Raw genomic sequence first — 27692 nt, 5'->3', positions numbered from 1 at the left:
TCCTGCTCTGCAATACCTGTAGATTCCCACATGTGGAAACTGCTGTCAAACTCCATATTCGAACCATAAGCACCCACAGTCAAAAAGAAATCAAAAAAATATTTTGGTGGATTCTTGTGCTTGTATGTAAACTCTTACTCTTAGTTTTCCTTAAAAAATGGAAAGAATTTCTTGTGGTTGTTGAGAAAAGGAAAATGTTACATATTCATTAACATTGTACCATGTTTCACTGAGGGAGCCTTCAGTCTGTTTAAAAAAAGAGAGAGAGCAAATATACTATAGCAGTTTGTTGCAGCATTTCATTATCACTGCTCTTAGTTTCAGTGTGTAGATCTCGCTTTGTGTTTCTGCATTGGTTAGTATATCCAGTAAAAAAAAGGAAGCATTAACTTAACACTGGAGTGGCATATTTTTTTCTGCCTTACCATTTTGCATACATAAGTAAAAAACCGAATGGCTAAATTTAAATGGTTTGACCTATTACATGGTTTGAGCAATATCAGTACTCTTCTTTGTGTTGCTACTTGACTGCATTTCTGTATGGGAAGTAAAATGGTTAAATATTTAACAGCAACAAATATTTCTGTTTTATTGAGCCTTTATTTACGTGAACAATCAACATTTACTCCTCACTGTCATGGGAGAACTTTTATGGGATAAAAAAAAACTGTTGTGGAAGACTGGTTGAGTTGATTGACATTACAGTGTGCATTACTTTATGTGCATGATGAGTGTAAAAATTGCTCTCTTCACAAAAAATATTCTCAGTCCACATCAACTTTAAAGCTTAGCCTTGAGATCTCAAAGAGGCAGAAGATTTTATAACAATCAAAATAAAATACAATAACGTTCTCCAAATTTAAACTCTAGACAGTGTACTTGTTTAGGTTATCTAATTGTAGTTTATCTAGATGTTTAGGATGCACTGTAATTCCTCCACTAACTGAGTCCTGCTTTTTAAAGGGTGAGTTCATTCAAATTATAAATCTTCACACATGCATTTTCATACTTACTCCCACTTACACTTAACCATACTTCGGCACAATACATCATTTTTAATTAACACCTTCCATTCAGTTGAGCAGCACTTGTGCATTTTAATGGATGGTATACCAAAATAAAACAAATTTATATCTAAGTGACTACATGCCAGTATTTGTTAGGGACAATAAAGAGATGATTTCTGGAGATCATGAGAACGACATACCAGTTATCAGTAAAATTTTCAACTTATAATGAAGTTACCATCTTTTGATCCCTCATTTCTTCACATTTTCCCAATACTAACGTTCAAACACATTGGAATTGCTAACACACTGTTTTCACTGCACATATTCTAGATAAATATACAGGAATGAAAGGTGGGTCAAGACTTTTGATATTTGTAATAATCCATCTTTTTTCGTCTTGTAAACATCCTTCAGCCCATATGTAACAGACAACCTTGAAACAGAATATCTCACTCAGTAAAAAAAACAATGAAGTTAAATGCAAGAAACGGATCGTTTAACATTTTTCAATCTTTTATAGGTTTTCAGAGTTTGTGACATGTTCAGTCAGAGTAACTATTAGCAAATGTATGTGAATATAGTATAATATGATATTTCTTGTTAACAATAGGCACTTCTACAATATTACAGTTTCTATATTTCAGGTTCATGGGACTAGGCTGCCTGTGGGTTTCCTCCTAAAATGGTTAGCACAACATCAGGTCTAAGCATGCATCAAACAAAGAGAAAACAAGATAATTTATCCTATTTAATGGTACATTAAATATGGTTAACTTAATGCAGGAGTATCTAGGTAGCAGTGCATATAGTTAACTTCAGTGCGATGTATGGAGCTGAGAGTATATGTCTGATCCCTGTGATCACTCATTTCTGATCAGAGAAACAAACACACACTGTACCATGAGCCTTAGTCAGGTGACTTTAAGGTAGACGGAGAAGTGACATTTGACTTTGTTGTTTCTCCTGTTTCATCTGAGCCCAGGTTGCCCCCTAATGAAGATCGTGTGAATCTGCGTGCAGTCTCTTGAAAATATGGGTACAAAGTCATGATTGAGCTCCGGGACCAGTCAAAGCGGGGGTAGACTCTCTTAAAGACTGCCCTCCGGAACAGGATATAAACCCATGGGTCGAGGATCTGGTTGCAAGTGGCAAAGCGGAGGTACAGCAGCAGTTTCCTGACCCAGAGAGGATCGCTGGAGAACACTGTTTGAGCAATAAAGACCTGGATGTGGAGGAATAATATAGGGACAGACAGAGAAAAGCAGAAGTAAAGAGAAGCATGAAGGAGGAAGCAGTTGACGGGGGAGAAGATGGTAAAGAAAGGAAATAAGAAATAGCAAAAGGAAGAGATTGGAAAAAGCGAATAAGAGAAGGGAGATCAAATAGGTTAATATTGCAGATCTACACAAGCATTCACTATAAGTTATGTCTAGTTTAAAAAGAAAGGCTAGGCTAATTTTGTCATGGTGTCCCTGAGGCAGTGGCTGCTGTAACATAGCCTAATTACCCATTACCCAATTACCCACATTTCATGTGAGGCACAGCATTATTAGCATTACCCCAACTGTCTCCAGAAGGGGGAAAACATGCTAACAAGCTCCTGCAGGAATTAAAAACCGGCCTAGTGTTGCTTATAGTTTCTTTTCAAAATTTAGCTTGTGTCACAGTTCTGTTCTCCTGAGTTTTTGCATCCAAGCAATGCAAGAGACCATGCAAGATGAAGCGTTTTTGTGAGGCAAATGCCTCTCAGTGGTATTGGTACTCCATGGGCTCATGTTTTGCAGAGTGCCAGTTAACATTGGCTTATTTTCATTTTCAAAAACAAAGAAGAAAACTGACATTAAGAATAATAATTTCATATAGGCTCAACTGCAGATAACTGCTTGATTGCATTTGTCCAGTTCGCAGTACTTCCAGGATTTCTGCGGCTATACTCCAAAGGAAAAAAAATATTAGAAACTAAATGAAACGAAAATCTGCAAAACGAAAAGCTACCATGTTTCTGATGACAGAACATACGTGTGTTAATTTTTCCAAATTAAAGAACGTGCAAGGCCAAAAAACAAGCATGATGAAAAGTTTAATGGCTATTAACTGGAGAAAGAATGGAACGAAACTTTGAGCATATAAGTATTGGTTTGGAAGCGGCAGTGCGTGAAGTGGACTGATGAGTACAAATCTATCATTTGGAGATGTTTAGGGCACGTGACCAACTAATTGGCAAAAATACGGTGCCATGGGGGTGAGCGGTGATGGCAGATGAGCAGAGTTAGATTTTCGTTTCACGTTTTACTCGCCTTAGTGGGGACACTTGAAACATGATGTAAATCCATGGGTCTAAAATCTGATTGCAGGTGGCCATTCGTATGCCGAACAAAACCACATTAGCATCAGGAACTTCAGAAGTCTTCATGCACACCAAAATGTATATCTGTACAAGGTATCACACAACTAATGTTAGACCAGACTGCAGAAAAATGTGTGCTCCACTCAGGGACTTTAGTCCTTATTATTTTGTTCTCTGGCAAACTCAGTTAAAAAAATGAAGTAGTTGATTTATTTTTTTTAACTATACATAGGAAAGCAAAAGTGTAAAGAACTGAATTATGCAATAAGTGATTCCTATTAGAAGTATAAAAATGATAGGTAGATAATGCAAGATAGGCTGAACGTAACTGAAATTGTCTAATTTTTATACAAATTAAAAATGCATCAGCATCTCATCAGTATCTATAAATAACACCTCCCATAGAAGGTCTGGGTTTTATTTTGAGTCTTGGTTGCCACACTGGAACTTTCTGGACTTTTTCAGTGCTGTTTGACATTGTACTAGATGTTTTCCTTTAAAGGCTCTGCTTCACTCTTGAGTTGAAATATGTAATCTCAAGTGGGGCATTAAGGGGCTCTTTGATCCAGTGTAAGTACAGATGGTTTTCAGATCAGCTAGTAAATAGGCTGCATCACTAAGAAGAATTGAAGCATACACAGAGGAGCAGAGAAAAGGAGCTTAGGACCTTGTGATGCCTCATTAAGGTTCAAACATTTTAAAAGAAGCGCTGGTAACAAAAAACTAGATAGTTAAGGTCATGGCGCGGTGCTTTCAAACATATGAAAACCATTTTCCACACAACAGCAGGTGGACACAGTAAAAGTAAGTGTGTCACCTTGCAGTATCTTGAAGATATTAATTTCCTATCACAACCTCATGATTAATGTTTAGTGAACAGTCTTTATAAATGTTTAGCCCGTCAGGCTACTTTTGTTTTTTATATATATATTCTGAGTATTTCTTTGATCATGAAAAAATAGAAAATTTATTGTCAAGAAACACAAACCTAGCCTAAAAGAAGGTAAAAACAAGAGAGATCTTCTCCTTCTGTCTACAAGAGAAGGCAGTGAAATCTTCCATTGGTCTTATGATCACACAACACACAAATAGACCAGACTGCAATTATGGAGTTCAACACACTGTTACACTGGTTGAAAAAGGGCCAGATGTTTCTGTGGAGGGCAGTGACTGTTGTACAAGACCAGAGTGCTCCATTTATCCTGCAACATCACATCAGTTCACTCTCTGGGTCATCAGATAAATTGTTTCTTTCATATGAGGATTAGATTTGAAAAAGCTGCTACAAATAAAACATTTCTTGACCAAAGACAGCTACTTTATAGAAAGTTAATATGAAGAGACAGGGGTGTACTAGTATTTGTTCAAATGTACACACAGTGTTATGTAACAACTCTTCCTATAACAGAAAGCTTACATAAATTAGTCAAAGAATCAGATGTTAGATTCATAAATAATTTGTCTGGCCCTTCAGTCTGATCTCCATTTCTGCTTGTCTGGAAATCTCCTTGGCTACATGTGCTTGACACTGAATTGCTCTACCTGAAAGTGTTATCTCTTTCTTTCCGGCTCTCTCTCTGACTCCCTCACCTCTTCTCTGGTGTTGTAGAATAAAACAGGAATTAGCTCGTTAATTATTATTTGTAGACTAATTGAATGTTATTGTCCAGTAAAAGTGCTATAGAGTGCTATATAATTGAAAAAGATACAAAAAGTATTTTTTTTATTAACAGAACAATATAGTACCTTAAATAAAAATAGAAAATTACACCCCATTATATGAGGAATTACAGTGTACATTGTGAACAAGAAAACAGCAGCATTAATGTGACTTTAATTATCATCAGTTATATTTTTACATAGTTTGCTGTTCCAGAACATGAGGTTTACTAACTATTAATGTTATAGACTGGAAAAATGATATAATTCCTCATGCTGTTTGAATAGATAAACAAATAAATTAGAGAAGTGCTAAGTGCCTAGCTTTATATGTTTTTAACTCACCAATTTAAATGTTATCATGGCTAAAAAATGTATAATTTTGCATGTGACTGACAGTTGGGTGCTGACGTAGGTAGCTGTAGTGGGTAGCTGTGTGCTAGGCTTCACCTCAACTGAACTGAGATATGGAACTGGATCTCTCACCTGTTTCTAAGAAGTAAGAAAGTTTAAAATAATAATAATATTTTTTTTAAATAATTCTTAGTAATCAGTTTAATAACAGAAAATGTCCTTGTTTTCCTGTTTTCAAAATAGTTTTTGTTTATTTACGCAATACGAAACAAATTCAGTTTTTTTTAAATTATAGCATAAAATCCTTTGTGTTTTATACTAAAATTAAAAATCAAGATTAAAAACAAAAAAAAAAATCAACAACAAACAATACAAAAAAATATTTAGCCATTAATAATTTGTGTTCATGTAGGTTATTAGGCAATAAAGTAACTGGTGTGACACAAAAGATGAAAATTGGGGCTGTCTGTGTCATGACTTATTGCTTACTGTTATTTATGCTATTTAAGAGTGAAATTGCTAAATTTGGTTCTGTATTACTAGTGTATTACGCATTAGTTATATTAATTGTCATTTTTGCCTTTCTTTTTGTCTATATACAACAACATACCCAAAACCAACCAACTAACCAAAGAAACAAATAAACAAGCAACCAACCAAACAAACAAACAAACTCACCAGGAGGGGGCACCAGCTGATAGAGGCAATAATCATGATCAAGATAAGTTGCACCATCATCTCGACTTCATGGTCTCGGCTCCGCTGTGTCCTGTCCTGTCCGCAGCACACCTTGATAAGCGTCACCACACTCACTGTGTTCAGTAAAAATGACACAACGATTGAAGTCAACCCCACGAAGGAGAAGAGCAGGGAGAAGACCATATCACTTCCTTTCGAACTGATGTTGAAAAAACACCAAGAACCAGGAGCCTGTATGTGGTAGCTCCCGATGCCTATTAAGGGCAGCAAAGCAATACAGCCAGCAGCCAACCATACCATCAGCACCATGTAGACTGTCCGGCTCTTGCTCATGTTGGTGGAGCGTGCAAATGGACGGTTAATGCCACAGAAGCGCTCCATGGCCATTGTGGCACTAAGCAGCAGTGGGCACAGTCCATAGAAGACCATAGACATACCCATGAAGTTGCAGAAGTGGCAGTTAGGATCTACTTGGCGCCAATTAAAACGTGTAAAATGGAAGGAGACCACAATGGAACCTGTGACCAAAAGACCCATAAAGTCAGTAACTACAAGACCGGCCAGGAAGATTAAGAAGAAAGACCGTGACCGATTCCGCATTCGTCGGAAAGATTTGACAAGAACAATGAAGGCAATGAGATTTGAGGTGATTCCCAAAGTGCTGAAGATGGTTGAGAAGTATGCTGAGCTGATGGGACGTGTGTAATTGAACGGAGGGCTTTTGAGGGAGTAACATTGTGGAGTGTTGTTGGCATCTGAGGTATTCATCGTGGCTAGCTGGTACACACTCGTTGACTTGAGGTGACTCTGAGATGAAAAGACAATACTAGTTAGAAGAGTACAAACAAAAAAATCAATCAATCAATCAAACAAAACAAACAAGCAAACAAACAAACAAACAGAAAGTTAAAAAATTACATAAAAAATATAATACATTCATCCAAGCACCAAGATAATAGTAATTGGACAGCCACACAATACCCATTGCAGGGACACTACAATTATTACCAGAAGGATTTTATTTTTTTGACTACTACATATGTACATACATTTTGTGTCATTGTGTATTGCATGGTTAGCTTAGTTGTACCACCAGACAGTCAAATCCTATTGTTCTCGCATGCTGTGGCAGCACTACAACCTCATAGCACCAAGAGTTTGGCTTAAAATCCCTGAGTTTTCTAAGGAGTTTATATAGTGTGAGAAAGAACTGTCTCTGTATATTTTTATGAGTTTTTGCTGGTTGGGTCGACTCTTACAGTATAAACAAACTGAGCAAAGGTGACATAATCTGTCAGAAGAGGTGGACCGATGTTGTTGCACTTCAGATGTGGTGACGTCCAAGATAAAAAATGTGTTTACTCTAACACAGTTCTAAATGGCACATTCCCAACTCTTTATTTACATCGAGCATACTGCAACACATCATATTTCTAATTAGAGCACCTTTAATGGCTGAAGCCTATCTTATCATGCAAAAAAGCAAAACACATTGAGGTGTCACAGTAGTTCAACAGTCAGTGGTTTAAAAAACCACTTCTGGTTAACGATCATTTCTTTGTTTTTATAATTTTTCATCATTTCATTGGTTGTTATGACATCAGTATTGTATTGCTACAACAGAGGCTGAAAATGCAATGAACAGTTCTATGGACGATTAAATACATAGCAAAGAAAGCTGACAGTGCGTCTGAATTATTAAAAACCCTTTATCTGGAGGTAAAATCATTGTTGCCAGATATCAGGGGATCCAATATTTTTAGTGTCGACAACACTGATTGCCTAAACTATGAAAATAAACCTTTAGAATGCAAAGTAACAGCTCAGACACAGATGTACACAGCACCCACACAAACGCATGCAGACAGTGACAGTATGGGGCAGAGATGGAATGAGTGACAGAGAGACCGAAATAGACAGAGTGGGAGAGCTGGCATATCCTGCCAGGAAGTTCAGTTTGGTGGCACTAAAAGGAAATAAACATAGAATCAGACATAATCAGCTCTTGGTATTCTTTCCCCAGTAAAAAAAAAAGAAGTCTGAGGATGGTAATATGGAAACAAATATCCATAGCTTTCATTAATCTAAATATTTGTTTCACAGCACATCACCAAGATACTGATTTCATCCTGTGTTAACTAAAGAAACTACAGCAACTGTAGGTTATTGCTTTAAGAAACAAATTTATATACAAAAACCTATGCAGTATGATCTAAGAGAAAGACTTCAATGAGAAACATATGCCTGTACTATACTCTATAAAATTATGCCTGTTCAGTAATGTGTTGTTACCTTACTTACAAACACCCCCAAAATTGGGAAGTTGTAAAATGTAAATAAAAACAGAATCCAAAGATTTGCAAATCTAGTATACCAATATTTTATAGCAAATAGCAAACCTAAAACATACCAAATATTTAAACTGAGAACATTTAAAACTTTAGGGAAAAATATGAGCTGATTTTGAATCTAATGGCAGCAACATGTCTCAAAAGAAGTTGGGATGGGAAGAACAAAAAGTCGGAAAAGTAAGTGGACCTAAAAAAAGAACAGCCAAAGGAATGTTTTGCAGCTAATTAGGTTACTGGCAACAGATCAGTAACACGAATGGCTATAAAAAAACCCCACATTTTAGAGAGGCAGAGGTTCACCAATCTGCAAAAAAAAAAAGAAGACAAAAGAAAAGAAGCAAGTATGGAGCAACTTCAGAATATTGTTGCTCAACATAATATTGCAAAGACTTTTTTTTGTCATGTCATGTTGCCATGTTGCATGTCCACAAATGCAGGCTAAAGCTCTGTCGTGCAAAAAAGAACCCATGTGTGAAGATGATAGAGAAATGTTCAAGGGTCAAAGGTAATTTAAAATGTACTAAACTGTTCTGTTGTCAGATTATTTGAAATTTGAAATTCTTTTTTGTAAACATGGCCAGCGATTTCTCCGGACATAAGAAGAAAGAGTAGTTCAAAAGCCTGGGGGTGAATTAGTGCCCATGAACTGACAGATTACTGATCTGGAAAGGCACCTTCAGCAATGAAAGACTTTTATTCACTTCATATCAGAAGAGTCTGGGCGCTTAAATAGGCCTCCTGTAGCCCAGATCTCTCACCAACTGAAATCATTTGGAGCATCAAGACAGAAAAAATGCTCAAGTAGTCCCAAGACTATTGAGCAGCCACAATAATACATCAGACAAGAATGAGATAACATTCCTCTCCCAAAAGTCCAGCACCCGGTCCCCTCAGTTTTCAGATGTTTATGGACTGTTCTTAAAAGAATGCCAAACAGTGGTAAACATGGCCCAGTCCCATCTTCTTGGAGGTGCGTTGCTGCCATCAAAATCAAAATGAGCCAATACTTTTCTAAGAACTTGTAGATTTTCTCAGTTCAAGTCTTTGATGTGTTTTATATGTTCTATACTTTGCTTAGTTGCATTTGTACTTTGGATTGTCTTTGGCACTATTTACAAAACACATCAGTGAATCCAGTAAAAATTTCTATCACCATCAGAATTTTGTTTGTTTCACTATTTCACTGTTTGGTGTTATACTTGTGCAGTAGCTTTTAAGAAGACACATCATGGGAGGAGGATATACAGAAATGCAACAGAAAAAGACAAATAAAGACAATAAAGGACAAAACGGAGAATTATGCAGGTTTTTAAAAGTGAAAAGCTTCTGATGCTGTTATTAATATGTACTGACACTAAAATGCAGCAGAATAAAACTAAAAGCTGTCTCAGACAGTTGTGTATTATTGGCAGCAGCGAATGATCATTGTCTTGACACTTCTAATTTCAATGACTAGAAATTGTGCAAACTAAAATCTGACTGCTGGATTTCCCCCTATAGGGAATTTTATTCCACTTGTCCATTCTTTTTCCTGTAGTCTATTGATTTGCTTCTACATTTGAAATCATAACAATGCAGAGTGGAATGCACAGAACTTTTAACAGGCAGGAAGACAACTTTAGTAACTTGAAGAATTAGGCTAAGTGCTTCTGTATTGAAGTGAAACAATAAAACAATCCAAATTGTCTAAACTTTGGCCAAGTGGGCATAGACGACCTGTATTGTTTCACACGTCAACTGGGCACAGACTGGTAGCTCGTTAGGAATGAAAACAACTGAACCACTAAAACACCAAACAGGTGTCTGTTTTTAGCCTGCTTTCATGCAGTAATCTTGTAAAGCATCAAATTTATCCTTCAAACTAGTTTAGAAGAACTTAATGCCTAGTGCTGAAAATGCCACTGCCTAAAAGGAGATCATGAAATCAGGTTCGGTACACCAATTATTTGCTCAATCATCAAAAACAACTCAGATGAATATTTTGATGTTGCTTTGATGTTTGTGCGAGTGGTGGAAACCATTATAAATCAGCCATGAAACTAAGATATGAGCCCTTTTCCTTTACTACATCAGAATTTTATAATATTCGTTTAATCTCGTTAATAGAGTGGATACATATTAAGAACTGTAGAACCCAAAAAAACTGTGGCAATATGTTTTTGCCACAGAAAACTGAAGATACAGAAACTGAGACAAGTCATTGCACAGTTTACAAAAGGTAATGAAATCCTTCACGTCCTTAGGAAGTGCTATATGATGAACCTGCTCTCGTATGATCTACAAAACCTTTTTAAAGAACAATTAGCCAAAAGTGCCTGTTAGAATCCAAGATCAATATGTCATACTAAATACTGTTCCACTATGGCAGTAAAAATGCTTTACCAATGGGCCTAATGCAAAACCACAGAAATGCATTCATGAGTTTTCCACTTATCCTGAAATGTTGAGAATGGTGAATGCATGCAAAACAATATTAACCCACAAGGTTTTGCTGGTTTAAAGAAGATGAATAAGAATCATTAATTAACTGTCCTTATGATATACCATAACATACAATACAAATGATAAAAGTATATAAAAAAAACTCTAGACCTGTGTAGTTTGCGCATATGCAGTAATATAAGAAAAAAAGCTTAGCACTTACAAATCACTGAGTATTAAAGAAGACTTCACAGAATTGTTTTCAAGGATCATTTGTCTTGCAGTTGTAAAGTTTTTACTTCTCCATCGTTAACATCTCTCTTAAAAGATCAAAAATTATGCAAATTATAACAACTAGAAGACATGGGATAGATACCTTACATCACAAGTTCAGCTTGATGACAAAAAGACCTTTAGTAGCAACCCTGGCTCATCTTTACTCCCTTCCCCCAGCTATGTCCTCTCCTCTACTCTTCCTACTCTGATACTCATCTCCCCCTCGTCCAGTCTTGCTTCCTTTTGCACAGTACACTCCTCTCAGGAAGTCAGAGGAGGGGAGGGCTTTAGGAAGGCACTCTTTCTTTTTCCATGCAGCAGAAGAGCATAGAAAGAAAAAGTATGACTGTAAAAATGTTTGCTTTTAAAGGCTGGCAAGTGATCTAAAAAGGTTAACAAGCAAAAAGTAAATGAAAAAAACACGACCCCAAAACACATGGACGGCAATCAGGTTGTTTTAATAAGGACAAAGTTGTCCCTCAAGCATTTTATCTCATGTTTTGGAAAACAGGCTGGAGGACAGATGTTTTGAACGCAAATAGATACCGCAAGGCCGTTAACATTCATTTTAAGACTCTGTTTACAGTCACAAAAATATGTTTTAATTATAAAGCTCTATGATAAAATGAAAACAAGAACCGAATTAGAAACAATGTTCAATTTCTATATTGTCACTTGTGAATACCACCAGAAATTGTTTTGCTGGATGTGAAGCGACACGAACGTAAAGGATTGCAGAGAGAAAAGTACTAGAATCTCAAATCATTATCCTTTATCCGCATCCAGGAAGCCGTGGCAAAGCACGAGTGGCAGACACAAAAGAAGAACAAAGGTCCAATGTAGTTATAATACTTTGTGGGTAGCAACACAGCATTTTTACAAGCGGTAAAATCAAATCAAAACGACAACTGTGTGGCATTGTTTGTAAATATCTCACTTTCTGCCCGTTATTGGCAAAAACCTGGGCCAGCCGCATGTCCAAAAGTCTGTTTTATGGGTCGTAACACACCAGACTCTTCTGTTAATGTAGTTAAAGTTATAGATTTTAAAGCCTAAAGATATCAGTCTGTGTGTAACCTATATAGCATTCGTGCATTGGAAAGGAATGACAAAAACATCTCTGAAAGGATCGTGGGAGTAAAAGCAAGCTTTCCAAAGTTATGATACAAAATTATGTCAGATGCTTGCATTTAATGCAGACACATGCAGGAAAGCATGCAAATAAATACTTGAATATAATCTTGTAGAAAAGCATAAACACTCCAAAGTGATGGAAGGTCCCGGGCCACCGAGTTCTTCCTTGCAGGACTATTGTTTACATGACTGGCCTTGTTTTAAATCTCAATGGCAAGCTGTCTCGTGTGCTTCCAATAGACTCCCTCCTTATTTGTACACCCTGTCTAAACCAGAAACAGAACCAGAGGTGTGATGCCAAAACATCTGGAACGTTCTACTTTATATAGTAACTTTTTAAACTTCTTTTAGATAAACAACATGACTTTCTGACACGACAGTGTATGTTTCTGCCGGAAAAAGAACATTTTTACAGACGTTTATGCAAAGTGTACGAAAACTATGTACACTTTATCACTCAGTAGCTTGTATGCAGCACTTTAAACATGTTGAGCATGTTGATCTGCTGCTGTGCCCTATTGCAATGATCAATGATATTTAAGCTGTAGGACAGTTGGCCTCACATTTCACACCAGAAATATAAACAGGAGTCCATGGTGAATTACTGCAAGGTGCCCCACCAACATCATTCCCCATCTACCAGTCTGCTTGAAAGTTGGTGTGAGGTGTTTGTGCCGATATGCTGTGTTTGATTTTCACCATGATGCTGTGCATTTCAGTTAATTTTAGTTAATCTGTCTGTTAAGGGTTGTGCCACATTTTGTTTAACTGCTGCACCTGTACAGTATGTCCCATCTCATTCCCTCAGGTCAACAGACCAGATGCTTTTACTCATTCCTAGGTGACAAAGCTTTCGCACTTGTGGCTCCAAAACTGTGGAATCGTTTGCCATCGCTCCTTCACTTGCTGCACTTTTACAGCCTTCAACCCAGCGTGCAAACTGTGAGTTCAAGTGATTTTTTATGTATTCTTTATTCTTTTTTTTTTTTTTTTTGCCTGTCCCGTTTAGCTCTTTTGCCATCAGAATTGTTGTCTAAAGGCAAAGAAAGATGCCCAACGGATTTACTTTACCAAATTGACCATCCCAGCCTTGCCGTAATGGTCCATTTGATTCACCTTTTATTGTTTATTTTATTTTCACTTACTGAATACGGGACAGACTTGACTGGGGGAAAGAAGGGGAGAAAGAAAGAGGGAAAGAGAAACAGCTGAGAAGAGGGACGGGGAGAAGGGCAAAAGACAAAAACCAACAGAATGGGCAGCAAAAAAAAAAAAAAAATGCATATATCAATCACCTGGATCACCGGGTTGAGCTCCTTGGGGGGCTCAACCCGGGGTAGCGGTCATGTCCGGTTAGGGGCTCTGTTGGCTCTCAGGTGACTGTTTTCTCGCGGCTGCGTGCAGCGGGGCTAGGGGAGGGTCTGTGCTGACGGACGTAGGTTACTGACCTGGTAGCCTGGCTGCCCCTGTTTGGGTCCGGGATGGGCGTGAGGTTCTGGGGGCGTTCCGTCTCTGGGCTGGGGCCCGGGCCGGGCCTCGGGGGCTTGGGTCCTGGTTGGTGTGTTGCCGGGGTTGTGGGCGGGTGGGCACAGCTGGCTGCCGGCGGAGCTCACGGGCGCGTCACTGCAACTCCCCCTGGCTTCTGCTCCGCGGCTGCTGAGTGAGCCCTCATCTGGGACTCTCCTCAGCTCTTTCTGGGACAGTGGCGCAGCTGCCCCTCTGTTGGTCTTCCTTGGTCTCTTGTGTTCTGGGGGCCTCTGGATGTCTGGAGTTTTGATCTCCTCCATACCTGCTTCATGCCCTGGAGGATGAGGCTGTGGCCCCCCCACACCCTCTAGCAGATCATTACATGAAGAAACCTTTTAAAAGAACAAGCGCGTCCATGCTCACAGGTGTACACACGGGTGATCACACCCACAAACTACACCCTTTTTGGCTCCTACCTCAAAGCACACTGTGTTCTGTTGATCTTATGTGCTGCACAATAATGTTTAATATTTAGTATTTACTGTCATATTCCCATATATCATTGTGATGTTGTTTTATTACTCTTGTTCTCTTCTGTATTCTTTATTCTTTAACTTCTACAGCTCTTTGACCCTTTGGCCTGTGTTCGTCTCGTATGTTTTGGAGATTCCGTATTGGAATTTCAGGAGCAAGACCACGCGTCCAAACACACTTCTTCTGGTTGTCATTGACATAGGTTCCCCTAATTTTGCAAGGTGTTCATTCTCGTTTACGTGCCCCACCCTCCTTCCTTGTTTCCAATTCTTTAACTTCTTCATTTCTATTTAGTGCATAGGGATCTGCCAGGCCCCTTCGAGGCCTTCCCCAAATTGCAACTCAATTCATGTCAAAGCATTACTTTTACCAACTGAAACACTGTCACAAATGAGGACGTGAGCCCATTGTATAGCTTACGTGGTTGCAGTGCTACCGGGATTTAAAAATAGTTACGCAAAATGGAGCGTGTCCGCTCCGACCGGCTCTAAAGGGTTAAAGGCAGACTACTTTAGGCCCGGAAGTAGGATTCGTCACGTCATCACTTAAAGACCGGATAGGCTTATAAGGCCTTGAAGGTAAAAAACTACATTTCCGCGAAAATGACGCCACTTCCGGTTTCGGGCAGGTAATGGCGAACATGGGATAGTTCGCGCTGATGTCTATTCCGACTAGGAAGTGTTACGAACAGCTGATCGGATCGGCAAAGCGTGTTTCTGGAATATTATGTTTCTGTTGCTGCAAGTGGTTTATATGCAATTTTTGCTAAGCTATATGTGGAAGGAAACCGTGACCTAGGACAAAGCTGATGGCATAAGATGTAAGTACAACTCCTCCGGTTTCATAGGCAAAAAAAAATTATTGCGCTAGCTTACGTGGTTGCAGTTCTACCGGGATTTAAAAATAGTTACGCAAAACGGAGCGTGCCTGCTCTGACCGGCTTTAAAGGGTTCAAATTGCTTTACAAATACAGTGCTATGGTATGGCATTATAGCCAAACATCTGCATTATATTCTTGTATATACAAAGGACGTCATCTATTGTGTTTGTTCAGATGCAGATTTGCAAAAATAAGTCATGCCACCATGTTTCTTTTGGAGAGAATAGGCTTCCTCTATTAAATGCTGCGACCAGACTATTATTAATTAACACATTCTAGTGAGCGAGCATACATCACTCCTGTTGTATATGTTTTACACTGGCTCTCAGTAGTTTTTAGGATTCAATTTAAAATTGCTGCATTAACATATGGAGTACTAAATGACCAGACTCCATGTTACATGTCTCAGCTCCTTACAGAGCATGCACTACTTGCTGTCTTCCTTCATAGCAGTCAAATTAAAGACCAGAGGGCACAGAGCCTTTCAGTCTGTGGATCAGTCTGCTTTTAAGCTACATGTTTGTTTTATTGTGTCTTATCATATCTTTATATTGGCTATAACACTTAATATTCATATTTATTTGACTTATTTTGTGTACAGGGCATTTTGACCGTCTGTGAAAAGCGCTTCATAAATAAATAAATAAACTTTACTTACAGCTATTCCAAGCAAGATAAACTTTTTCAGTCTTTTTTTAAATTATACCATTAAGAACAAGAACTACCGTCCTGTTGCACTGACATCCGTCATCATAAATGCCTGGAGCGGCTGGTCAAAGGTCACATCTGCTCCTCCCACACTGGACCCTCTTCAGTTTGCCTATCGGACAAATAGAGCCACAGAGGATGCCATCGCCCTCGCAACGCACACCACCCTCACTCACCTGGAGAAAGGGAATACATATGCAAGGATGCTCTTCATCAACTACAGCTCGGCATTTAACACCATCATCCCCTCAAAACTTGCCACGAAGCTCGTCGACCTTGGGCTGGAAACACCAATCTGCAGATGGATTCTAAACTTCCTCACAAACAGGCCCCATCCACATCAACGGTGTCAAGGTCGAAAGGGTCAGTATCTTCAAGTTCCTTGGAGTCAACATCACAGAGGACTTCTCCTGGACCCTTCACACAGACACTGCTATCAAGAAAGCTCATCAGCGGCTTTATTTCCTGAGGAAGTTTGGCATGAACGCCAGCATCACCTCAAATTTTTACAGGTGTGCAATTGAGAGCTTGCTGACAAGCTGCATCACAGTTTGGTACGGAAGCTGCTCTGCCAGCAGCCGTAAATCACTACAGAGGGTGGTGAAGGCAGCAGAGCACATCACTGGCACGAGGCTTCCTGCCATTCAGGACATTTATTTCCAGCGATGCCTCCGTAAAGCACACAGCATCATCAAGGACCACAGCCACCCAGCACATCAGCTGTTCTCCTTGTTACCATCTGGCAGACGTTACAGGAGTCTGTCTGCTCGGACTACAAGACTCAAAAACAGTTTTTACCACCAAGCCATACGACACCTCAACCACAACACTTAAACACACACAACACAGTCCACAGGACGCACCCAGAAGCTACCTGCAGCTTCACAAGTACTCTGTTTAATCTGCACTGGTCACTCCACTTTATTGTTATTGATATTTATATTTAAAAGTGCAATACTGTAATTTTCTGCTGCTCATTCCTGTGCAATATCCCATCTGCCCTCCGTCATATTTCTTTTCAAGATTTTCTTATTTAATCACTAGTGTACATATATTTATATTTATAGATACATATATATTTAGTCATCTTTTCTCTTTTACCACGTCTCTCTAATATTTTGCTCCTTACTATTTTTCTATTTTTTATTACTTTATTTTATTTTATTATATTTTATTATATTTTCTTCTACTGTATCATGCTGCTGAATGACTGCTGCTCGTCAAACACATTTCATTGCAATGTTGACCCTGTGCTAACTTGCATATGACAAATAAAACTGAAAACTGAAAACTGATTTAACATGCTAACAGAGGCCCTCTGAGCATTGCACAATCTGAAAATCTGATTCTGGGAGTGGACTGCTGGGATGTCCACTTTTTGGCGCTGTATTAACACATGTGACTGATTCTGAATACTTACTGGTCATCAATTAGAACATTTGATTAGGACATTTATTCAACTAACTCCTTGCAGGTATGGTTTATAATTGGTCAGCCTCCAAATAAAGCAATGCTACAGCAACCAGACAGTAAACATAAAGTGTTTCTTTTGAAGCTAATTGAAACTAAATTGCCAACAAACAGTTAGTCCTGAAGAACATCCTTTATCACACTTGAAACTTTGGCATTCTGCTGAAGGGTTCAGACAATAAGCTACTACCTTTGTCAGTCTCAGTTTAAGCCAGCAATCACTCACCAAGCGACATGAGCAAAGTAATCTGGGGAGTTGCCTGAGCTTCCCCAAGTATTACACTGTCCTGACCAGAGTCCTTGCTGTCAAGTGAAATAAGCTGCTTGGTGATGCTATGCCTAATGGGCTATACCATTGTGAGAAAAATGGGAACATTTTTACAAACTCAGTAGGCTAAGTAATAAATCTCCTAGCTAAAGTGTAGAAAGATGCAAGAAACTGGAAACTAGGGAGCAATGACTAGTGGAAGAAAATATTAAATACTCGCTGGGAACAAACTGTACGCTGCCTGTTCTAGTCTGCTTCCTCTTTCATGAAACGTTTTTTATTACCTATACATTAAAACACTGATGTGCAAATTTTGCTTTTAATGCTTTTGTGTAATGTTTTATAGGTCTATGTTTTTGATTCTGTCCACAGCAAATTCCTTACACACCAACTTTTTAAAGCGATCCTGATCAGCTATACTGCAGCACATTTTTGTAACTACACTGGATGACAGCGTTGGTTTTATTTATTCAATCATTATTTTGGCATATAGTGCATAATCAGTTTGCCTCTCCTATTTGCTGTTCTTGTCCCTTCAACTCAGTACAAATACACTACATTTCAATAAAGTTGCTTTGTTATTCTCAGAACAAACATACTACCTCAGTCCACAGTATCATCATGCTGACTTCATCGCTCGCTCGTTTGTGCTGTTGTGCAACGTAGCATTTTCAAATGGTAAATAGTTGCAATGCAAGTTATTTGGTTAAACACTCGCACGAATACACTGTGGACTGGCCTTACTCTGGTTTTAAAATGCAATCCAACAGATTGGGCTGCATCTAATTCTGGTGTAGTCCATGCACTCAATGTTTTCTTTGGACTGGACTGGACTTTTTCTGAGGGGAAGCACAAGCAGGCAGAGAGAAAGGAAAGAAATTCCGAAATCAGGCAAAAAGAATTGCTCCAGTAATAAGGAAAACAGAATGTTTTTTTTTTTAACATTGTGAACCTAGTCTTGCAAACTCCAAAATGCGTGATTCATATTAGATATACTGTTAAACTGCAAACAAGTTAAAAACTCCTCTTTACGTTATAATTGAGTCTGTGTGCATCAGTCCCCATCACTCTGCTTAAATTCTATACAATACACATTAGTTTCTACCTTGTAGTTTGCCTACATTGGCTCCGACTCTCTCTCTCTCTCTGTGTGTGTGTGAGTGCATAATTTTCCAGTAAATGATGTTATACTCCACTCTGGCTGACACCTTAAAAGGATTCTGTGCGATTCCCTCAACATTATGCAAGTGTGACCATAGTAGGAAAATTGGCACCGAGTCTTTTATCTCCCCTAACGCAATTTTTTTCCAACTCTCACAAAAACACAAATATACTTTTTCTCACTCTCTCCTGCATCTTTTATACTACTCACTCTCAAACATACACACAGAAATATGCTCACTTGCATTCACATATTCCTCCCACGGTGCTGATTTATTTACTTGAGACAAGCACATACTGCAAACAGCAATATGTAGACCTACATGAAATGCCTGCAAAGTATTTAACAATATTTTAAATTCTTTAATTCTTCAAATCACAATGATTAAATATTGATCAGCATATTCTTCAGCAAGATAATAATGTAAGTTTGATATTCAAGATTCATATTGCAAAAAAAAATCATAAATCACTGCTGTTGCTGAATTCATATGATAATGAATGTACAAATTCCGAGACCTAAAGACCAAATAAAGAGGATCTCTTAACTTTTGTTCCCACCAAGTTAGTTGTGCAGTTTCAGATATTGCATTTATGTTTATTCATTATATTTCTGGCAACTGAGAGAAATGTATATTCTGTGTAACGTGGGTAAACAGCACCTGTGTGAATTAAGTGATGCTGCATTGCAGTCACGCCATTCACTTTCATTTCACACCTCTTCTTTGGTTTCAGAGCTTATACCAGGATTAAAGGGCATTAGTATTTGTCATTATCTGTTTCTGCAAATAAACAAATGACAAAACTTTTGTACATTTCAAATTCAAATTCAAATTTTATTTTGCAACTACGACTCATGGTATGGTTTTTCTCATTTTTAATTTTTTAACAGTAAATATATTATTTAATATCTACTAAGATGAGCTAGACCACCAACTGCTTTGTATGTAGGTCAACTTAAGTGTATGTCTTAAGCTGCAAAAAAAGAGCCCTTTAACTATCAGAGGTAAATGAAACGAGTTTGTTAGCTCAGTGGAAAGCAACTAATGTTCAGTTTGTCTTTGGATGAACAATGTAAATCAAACTTACATCCGAGCACGCACACATATCCATTTCTTCGCTGACATGCATCCATCCCAGAACTCTAGCCCCCAAGCGTGTTGTTTTGCTTTTAGCCTAACAAGCTGAGTAGAGAAAACGATCCAGGGCATGAAAGCTACCCCAGAAAACAGCCAACTAAACTTTGCCTGAACTTAGCCAAAGGTCATACCTGTAGCAAATGTTTTCATGGATGCCGCAGAAATGACACAGTGAATTTGCTCTGTTCCTGAAATCCCAAGATGAAGCGACATTACATATGACAAGGCATTGTCCCCCAAAATGCCTGAGAGTTGCAAGTGGTTTCTTCTGATCTCCTTCATGTTACAAGCACAACTTGGAAAACATATTAAAAAACAAAGGTCTCCTCTAACTTCATTCCCATCATTCTGTGTAGGCATGTCTGAACAGAAGTGGATAATTCCTCAAGGTGAAAAGTGTGATTCATCCCGCTTGTACTGGGAAACTTCCAATACTAAGAAATAAAGTTATTATTCAAAAAGACAAAATATGTGACACATTTAATAAAATGTGTGATAATTAATACTCGGAGTAGATATTATACTGAATGGTGAGTGGATACATAGTGATACATACTTATGTAGCAAATTGGAAACGAGGTAGTTTATTTGGGTTATTTCCCAAAAACGAACTAATATACAAATGAGAAACAGCCTCGGAGTGAAGAAGATTTCACTGAATTGTTGCTGAATCAGTAAAATGCTGCTGATTGAACTCGATATCTGAACCTGAAGCCTTTCGTGACAATGCTCCAAGTAGTCCTTCCCTCTCAGGTTAATTTAGTTCTATGTCCTGAAACCAAACAACTGGCAGACAAAAACAATTAAGTTCGAAATGCCTTAAGTTGCTGTTGCACTTACTTTAAAATAATGGCTCAACTTCTCAGTTAAATAACATAATTTTATACAGTACTTCTATCTCTGTATGCAAGGAAAGCTGTTCATTATATTTCCCCAAACATAATCCCACGCTCTTATAGTTCAGTGGTATCATGCAGGCCACAGTTAAGCAGCTGATGTGTCACAGAAGTCCACATGGTCACTGGGGGAGGAAGTTGTGCTCGACTCTTTAGGAATGAGACCTCACATGATATATGGCCAATAGCACTCCACTCTGCTGAGTTATCAAGAATGTTGCAAATGCGCTTGGGTTTGTTTTTATTTGAAATACAATGAAAACTGGAACCTACAGCCTGTCTGACTCTTATTTGCACACTAGATCTGTTTTTAGGACTTTTACAGTGCAGTGCAGAAGTCTGGAGCCACCCTTCATGTCTTCTTCCAAGGAGCCAGACTCTTTTGCAATTTTTAAAGCAATTTTGTGTAATAGATCTCAATGCTTTGTTTTTTGGACATTCGCTGCTTTTTCATTCTTTTTCAAATCGGCCCTTGTACTTGACCATTTTCAGAGGAATGCATTTTTTAAAATTTGTTTTGTTAAGCCACTTCCCACTTCAATTTCAAGCTTAGAAAAAGGAGCAAATCAAGGGATGAAACTTTTGGGATGAAATGAAGCTCTTTGTAGATGAGGTGATTCCGAAAGAGCTATTAGCCAAAAACGTGTATTCTTTAAAAATTGAGGAAACTGGACAAGTGAAGTACAAAAGAAGAAGTGGCAGGCCAAAAACTATCCACAGCACAGGAACGGTCCCTAAAAGTCATGTCCTCCAAGTCTGAAAAAAAAAAAATCCAGCAAAGAACTGACTCAGGCCCTGAGAGATGCATCTGACTCTTCAGTTGATTGCTCACTGAAGTATCATCAAAAATGGTCTCAGTGGATGGGTGGCTGTCAAGAAGCCGTTCTTAAGGAAGAGAAAAAGCTGAGATATGACGAAAGCAGACAGAAAACTAGTGCCAACAAAGCTTATGGAGTATAAATCATCACCACTGTGTGCTGTATGGAGGAGGTCAGGAATGAAGTACAGCAGTGAGCGTCTACAGCCATCTGTAAAACACAGTGAAGCTCTGCCATGGTGTGGGGCTGATCCCAAACACACTGACAGTGCAGTTAAAGAATACCTGGATAGAAATAGACACAATTGAACACTATCAGTCTTGGTTTGGTCTCCCCGGAGCCTCGACCTTAACACTGAAGCAGTGTGGGATCGTCATCTATCAGAGGCAGCCAAATACAGAACAAGAGCTTTGAATGTCCTTCAAGAAGCCTGGGGAACTATTGAAGACTACTTAAAGAATTCAGCCCCAAACAGGAAGCACTTTCATGCAATGAAACCGTGCACCACCTTTTATGTTAATTACCACACTAGCAGGGTCAGAGGATGGACACCGAATTATATGAGACCTAAGCTTTTAGCATCAGCGGTAGCAAACATACCGACTTACTCTAAACCTATAATGATGACATAAAAGACACAGGCGGTGCGCCCTGTCATTATGTGGTGAACTTCAGTCGATGCAGTGGTTAGTGAACGCCCTCTTTTTATCGGTGCTCATATTTGTGGGCCAGACTGGGACGGCTGAGTGATTACGTTATGCAAATTTGAGATTCACTCGGATGAGAAGTCCAACTCGTAGAGCTCGGCTAGAAGTTCCCGCCTGTATTCCTCGAACTACAATTGTAACACATCTTCATTTTTCATCCTGAACTCATTTTCTCTGCCTCTCACTCTGCTGGAATGTAAGTTTATTATGTTCAGATGGACATGTTTACAAGGAAGCTTTAATGGTTCCATTGCAGACGGTTTCATGTGTCCTTAATCATTAATGGAAAATTCACTGTAGAGCACCGCAGAATGCTTGTTTTGTTTTTTTCTGGAAGCCATCATTCTTATGTTGTGTTTCCCATTACAGAACCATTATCTGTCTCCACAGTACTGAGCATATTTTGAACTGAGTGCTTTAGCTGACATTTGAGACCAGAGTCCAAATGAGTTTTTAGAAACATTGTTAGGAAAGCAGACACGAGGCAAAGTTTGAAGATTCTCATGTTTACTGCTCTTGAAGTTTTCAAAGAAGTATTTCAAAGTCAGCACCAAATGATGACCTATCACAAATTTATACCAGAGACATTCCTTGTCCTTGTTTGGGTATATTTTGGAAAAAAAATCCAAGAAGAAATATGTGACTTTCTGTTTAGACGCTGTGCCAAAGCCACTTCCCATTGTGTACACTGGATTAAATGCCCCATTTAAGAATCATCCCAGATCCAAGAAGCAAAATTTGAAAGAGGATGTGCTGTTCTGTGTGCAATATTTATGAGAAAGTTTAGCTTTTTTGTTTGCTTTTCAAATATGTTTTGAAACCAGGCTTCTCAACCTTTTCCAGAACGCTGAATTAAGAAACAAGGTTTAAATCATACTTCTCTAACTGAGCAAACTGGGGATTCAAGCATGCCATCAAATGGATTCAAACTGCTATTTTGTGAAAACCAATCAGTCTTTTTGGAATCAAAAAAATGTCTTTTTTTTTATCGGCTAATTAAAATGGAAAACAAGCAATCCTATTGCTGCCAGTTTTTTTTTAAATTAGTCTCGTCTGGCGGGGTCCAATATAGTTATTATTTCTCTTTTTTGTGGGACTTCATCAACTGGAAACAAAATGTGATATTTTAAATGAGTTAGGACATTCACTAATGATCAACCTTGATATTTTATTCAAAGTTAAAAATCAAATAGCTTTCAAAGATAAAAGGTTCCCCCAACAAGCTTGGACAGGCCATTAGGCAAGGCCAGGGGCCACTGTTTTAAAATAAAATTGGAATAGCAGATGAATGTTGAGACCTAAGAGTGTAGCGAGATGACAAAATAGAACTGGTGGATGAGACTGAGAAATAAAACTGCAAAAGGAAGAAGGAAACCAAGACAGTATCCCCGCTGCTTGCTTTTTTAATAGCAGCAATCAGTCAGTGGAAGAGCCCTGCCTGCACACAGAGAGGCAGAAAGGAACCAGGGAACGTAAGACAGATTATAGGAAATAACAGCACGAGGCCATAAACACAGGAGTCATGTCGCACCACAATTTTGAAATGCCACCGTTTACTGCTGGCAGACGCTCAAACACACTTTTAACAGGAAGGGCGCCGAGTATGAGCGCTTGTGCACGGGGGTCCCTGCTCAATTCGCACTCCAGACTTTTTGTGTTTCAGGTGTATAACGATCTTGCTGCATGGTAGAATACTATATATGCAACTAAAACTGTTAGTATTTGTATGAATGCACGGATCCCACATGTAGATGCATTTAAAATAGAGAAAGTTATTTCTAAGCAGCAGCTCATAATGGTCTAGTTAGCATAGAGTCTTTGCTAACTAGACCTTTCTATGGCATAGAGAAAGCCTCTGGAGAGGACAATACATTCCAATCCACCATCTATCAATGTGGATCTCTGATTTAATTGAATGGAAACAGCTCTTTAGTGTTATCCAGATGGTGCCATCTTATATTATCCTGCAGATGGCAGCAAAGTCCTTTGACAAAAATACTGGTTTATTTAATACAATATTTGACGTGCGATGTTTTCGTATCTTTCCATGAAACTGGTGCCAGCTGTGTGCTGACATGTTTGAACAGGTTTAATGTTTATAACTCATCTATCTGCTCATCTTTGTCCATCAATGTCATGTCAGTGTTTCTTCATCCAGCACTCCAGTCATGGTCGTGGCATTCAGCGGTGATGATTTGACAGGTTGATGGAGCAGATCCATCTCTTGTGCTTACAATACAAGAAATGAAACAGAGTTAAGACGGGATCCTGCTGCTGCCTCATTTTTATTAATTATTTCTCCTTTTCTGCTCTTTTACATCCTTAACATCTGAAAGCAGCTCTGCCTTCGTCCTGTTGGTTCAGCAGGCATGTGGCATGGCAGCCCTCTGACACCTTTACTGCTCTGGCACGAGTTCAAATGTCACTAAATCTCCAGTTATAAAAGGTGGTCATAAACACCTAATGGCTGGCCATGAATTTTTTAGAGCCCTGAATATCACACAGAAATGACCTCTGGAAAACTACAACCTTAACAAGACGCATCTGACAGACAGATAACCTCCACAGCCGGTGCAACTCGAGGCCCTCCCTCCCGTTTTTGTGGTTCTTTAGCTTTTTTCGTGGCATGATTGGATTGATTTGTCATTTGCAACAGAAAGAGCTTGGCCACGGGGCTGTGGATAATCCAATTTATCGCTTTGCCATTTATTACAAATTTCTGTGGCTTTTGGGTCCACTGTCACATCGATTCGTTGATTGCTTGCTTAGCTGGGTCCTAATGAGCTGCTGTCTGAATCACTGCATAATCGCCACCCTAATTCACTTCCTTGCCTACCCTCACACTTGGTCTGCTGGCTCGCCACTATTAGAAAGGGATGGACTGCAGCAGCTCTTCCGGCGCACAATTAGTAACATCATCCTTGAAGCGGGTTGTCAATCTGCGTACATTACCATTTAATAAATGACAATGCTTTAGTGGCTGTCACAGGGTGAGATGATGATGCAGCGGCATCTAATTTACAGGTGAATCCAAGATGGCGTGAAGAGCAAAGTCTTAGGAGAGGCAGATTTTTGCCAATTTGAAACACTCTGATAGCTCACAGTTGTAAACTCATTGAAGTTTAGATCTATAGCTCAGTGTAAAAAACCCAACAACCAACACATTTCTAGTTACAGGTGGACACAAAGGAATATATACAAGGCTTAAAATATAAAGTATAAAATTAAAATATAAATACAGTTTATGTATTCTAAATATTTACAGTATCGTTATCTTGAAAAAGTCATTAGAGATTGCTTTAATGCACAAAAAATGCAGATGACTATACACTGTGCATGCTACTGCTTCTGAAATTCATCATATATATAAAATAAAATACACACTACACATGGCATCCTGTAGAATTTGCAACTAATTCACTCCCATTACCTCTGAGATTCGTCATTCCTACTCCTCAGGGAAAAAAAAAGATTAAAAAACAAAAACAAAATGAGAAAAAATGTTGAAAAATGAATCCTAGCTACCCCCTCATTCCCCAACCTCTTTGTTCTTCCCTTTTTTGTCTCGCTAGAGTTATTGTTACAAATATTTTAGGGATACCGTGCAAATACCAAATAAGCACACGCTGCAATTTGCAGGTTGTAATCTAAAGCAATATCTTTAAGGCAAACACAGTCAGGTCTGGGACCAACACACCCTTTGATTTCCAGAAGCATCACTTCGAGGTTAGCCGATACCCAAAGAGGACAGATTAGAGAGTAAATACCACTAGGTAAGGGTTTACCTCTGCACCAATATCAGCCTGTCTGCATGGCATTTATCAAGCTTGAAGAGGAGCTTAAGGACACACTGGGATGTGTTTGCAGAGAGGCTGGTGGATAAATATAGGAGGAAGCTAATCAAGCCATCTATCAACAAACGATGCGCACCATCTGTGAGTTTCATCACTCGTCCTATAGAACAGATTTTTTTTTCAGTGCAAGTTCCAGTCTGATGTATGATGCGCAAAGTAAGTGCTGATGTACTTCAAGTATCATAGCTAAATAACTCTCACCAGAAATTTGCATATTAACAGATGGGGAAATACTGTAGGCAGACAATCAGACAGGAGGAGAGATATCCATGCTGTAACCAATCTTACCAGCAAGAAACACATGCAAAATGATTTTCAGACAACATTTCTTTAATACAAAGTCAACATATCTACATACACAGTGGCTTTAAACCAATTATTGTTTCAGTTAGAAGTAACAGTTTGAAAGTGATAGCACTTGGCCCTCATACAAAAAAAGTATTTTTCTGAATTTGGGTTGTTTTTTATTTTTTCCAATTTGTCGTACTGTATACGTTCTGTTATTTTGATTAATTGATTAAGTTAGGGTTCATCTTTTGTTATTTCCCCTCTTCCCCTGAAATATTCAACATACTCCTGCAAATTTGGCGGTTTGTTTTCAAAAGCCTAACATCTTCACATTAAGTCAAAAAAAAAAAAACGTAACACATTGCACAAGCTTTGAAAGACTTCCATGGTTTCAGTTTTGGCCTGGGCCCTTTCTCATCAGCCTCACTGAATTCCAGAGTCTTTCATCTTAGGCTTTGAGTTCATTATGAAACATCTCAAGGTTCCCACTGTTCAGAAATGACATGCTGGAAATGTGAATTTGCAGCACGTTTTTGGTTGTCTCAGTCTTTCCTTGGTTGCATCACTCTGCTATCTTTCACTGAGTCCTGGTTTCTTTCTGCATCCCAAAATGAAGCATGGTCAAAGACAAAAACAAAAACCAAAGAAAAAAACAGTATGGTTCTGTTCCAGGCTTAAAAAAAATGCACCGGGGAGACAATAAATCAACGTGTCATGTTGGAACTGAACCATGTCTGGCCTTTAGCATAGCTGTATTTGCTCCTCAGCTAATGATATATTTATGGATTAACACCTTGGCATTTTAGGGAGTTAAACAGTTGCACATCTTCTGGGGGTTTTGTGGAAAGTGTTAAGGAATGAAGGATGCCTCCAGCGTTTTTACCGTAGCTGTGGCTTTAAGAATTTACACCTTTGTGATTAATCCTTTGTTTGAGAATTATTTTAAGACAATATTTCTTTTTCAAAAACACCCTTTAGTTGCTCCACTCTGTCTTACACCTAGAATAAGAATGTAACAGGTCCTTGAAATAATGATTGATTAGCAATTCAAATAGTTGACAGAAAGAACTAACCTCCCAGGCTTGGTCAAATTATACCAGCAGATCACTGGTGCTGATTTCGTGCTCTGTTTGAGGCTATAGGTATGAGAACAGAGGCTGGCATGTTTCCCATTTCAACTGCTAGCAGGGGAAATTAAAGTCAGAAGAAAAGTGAGTGGTAATTAAAGACCAGGGAGGAAGGACTGGAGAA

The 27692-nt window shown here is 38.7% G+C and overlaps 1 protein-coding gene across 5 annotated transcripts; it reads right to left on the bottom strand.

Moving 5' to 3' along the window:
- Positions 1-580: 580 nt before the first annotated feature.
- On the bottom strand, positions 581-11496 carry tbxa2r (thromboxane A2 receptor). 5 transcript variants are annotated; one of them, XM_026142962.1, is made up of 4 exons: positions 11218-11490; positions 6049-6876; positions 3308-3441; positions 1985-2232 (listed from the first exon to the last, which is right to left on the bottom strand). In XM_026142962.1, exons 2-4 carry the CDS (start codon positions 6835-6837, stop codon positions 2055-2057), a joined length of 1101 nt encoding a protein of 366 aa, XP_025998747.1. In that variant the 5' UTR covers positions 6838-6876; positions 11218-11490; the 3' UTR covers positions 1985-2054. The 5 variants fall into 5 exon arrangements, with proteins under 5 accessions (XP_025998744.1, XP_025998746.1, XP_025998745.1 ...); XM_026142959.1 differs by lacking the exon at positions 3308-3441 and having other exon boundaries at positions 581-2232; positions 11218-11486; XM_026142961.1 differs by lacking the exon at positions 3308-3441 and having other exon boundaries at positions 581-2232; positions 11223-11486.
- Positions 11497-27692: the final 16196 nt, after the last annotated feature.

This window comes from Astatotilapia calliptera, chromosome 15 (assembly GCF_900246225.1).
Source record: "Astatotilapia calliptera chromosome 15, fAstCal1.2, whole genome shotgun sequence".
NCBI lineage: Eukaryota > Metazoa > Chordata > Actinopteri > Cichliformes > Cichlidae > Astatotilapia > Astatotilapia calliptera.
The sequence above is the reverse complement of the archived record's forward strand: the minus strand, read 5'-3'. Positions and strand labels throughout refer to the sequence as shown.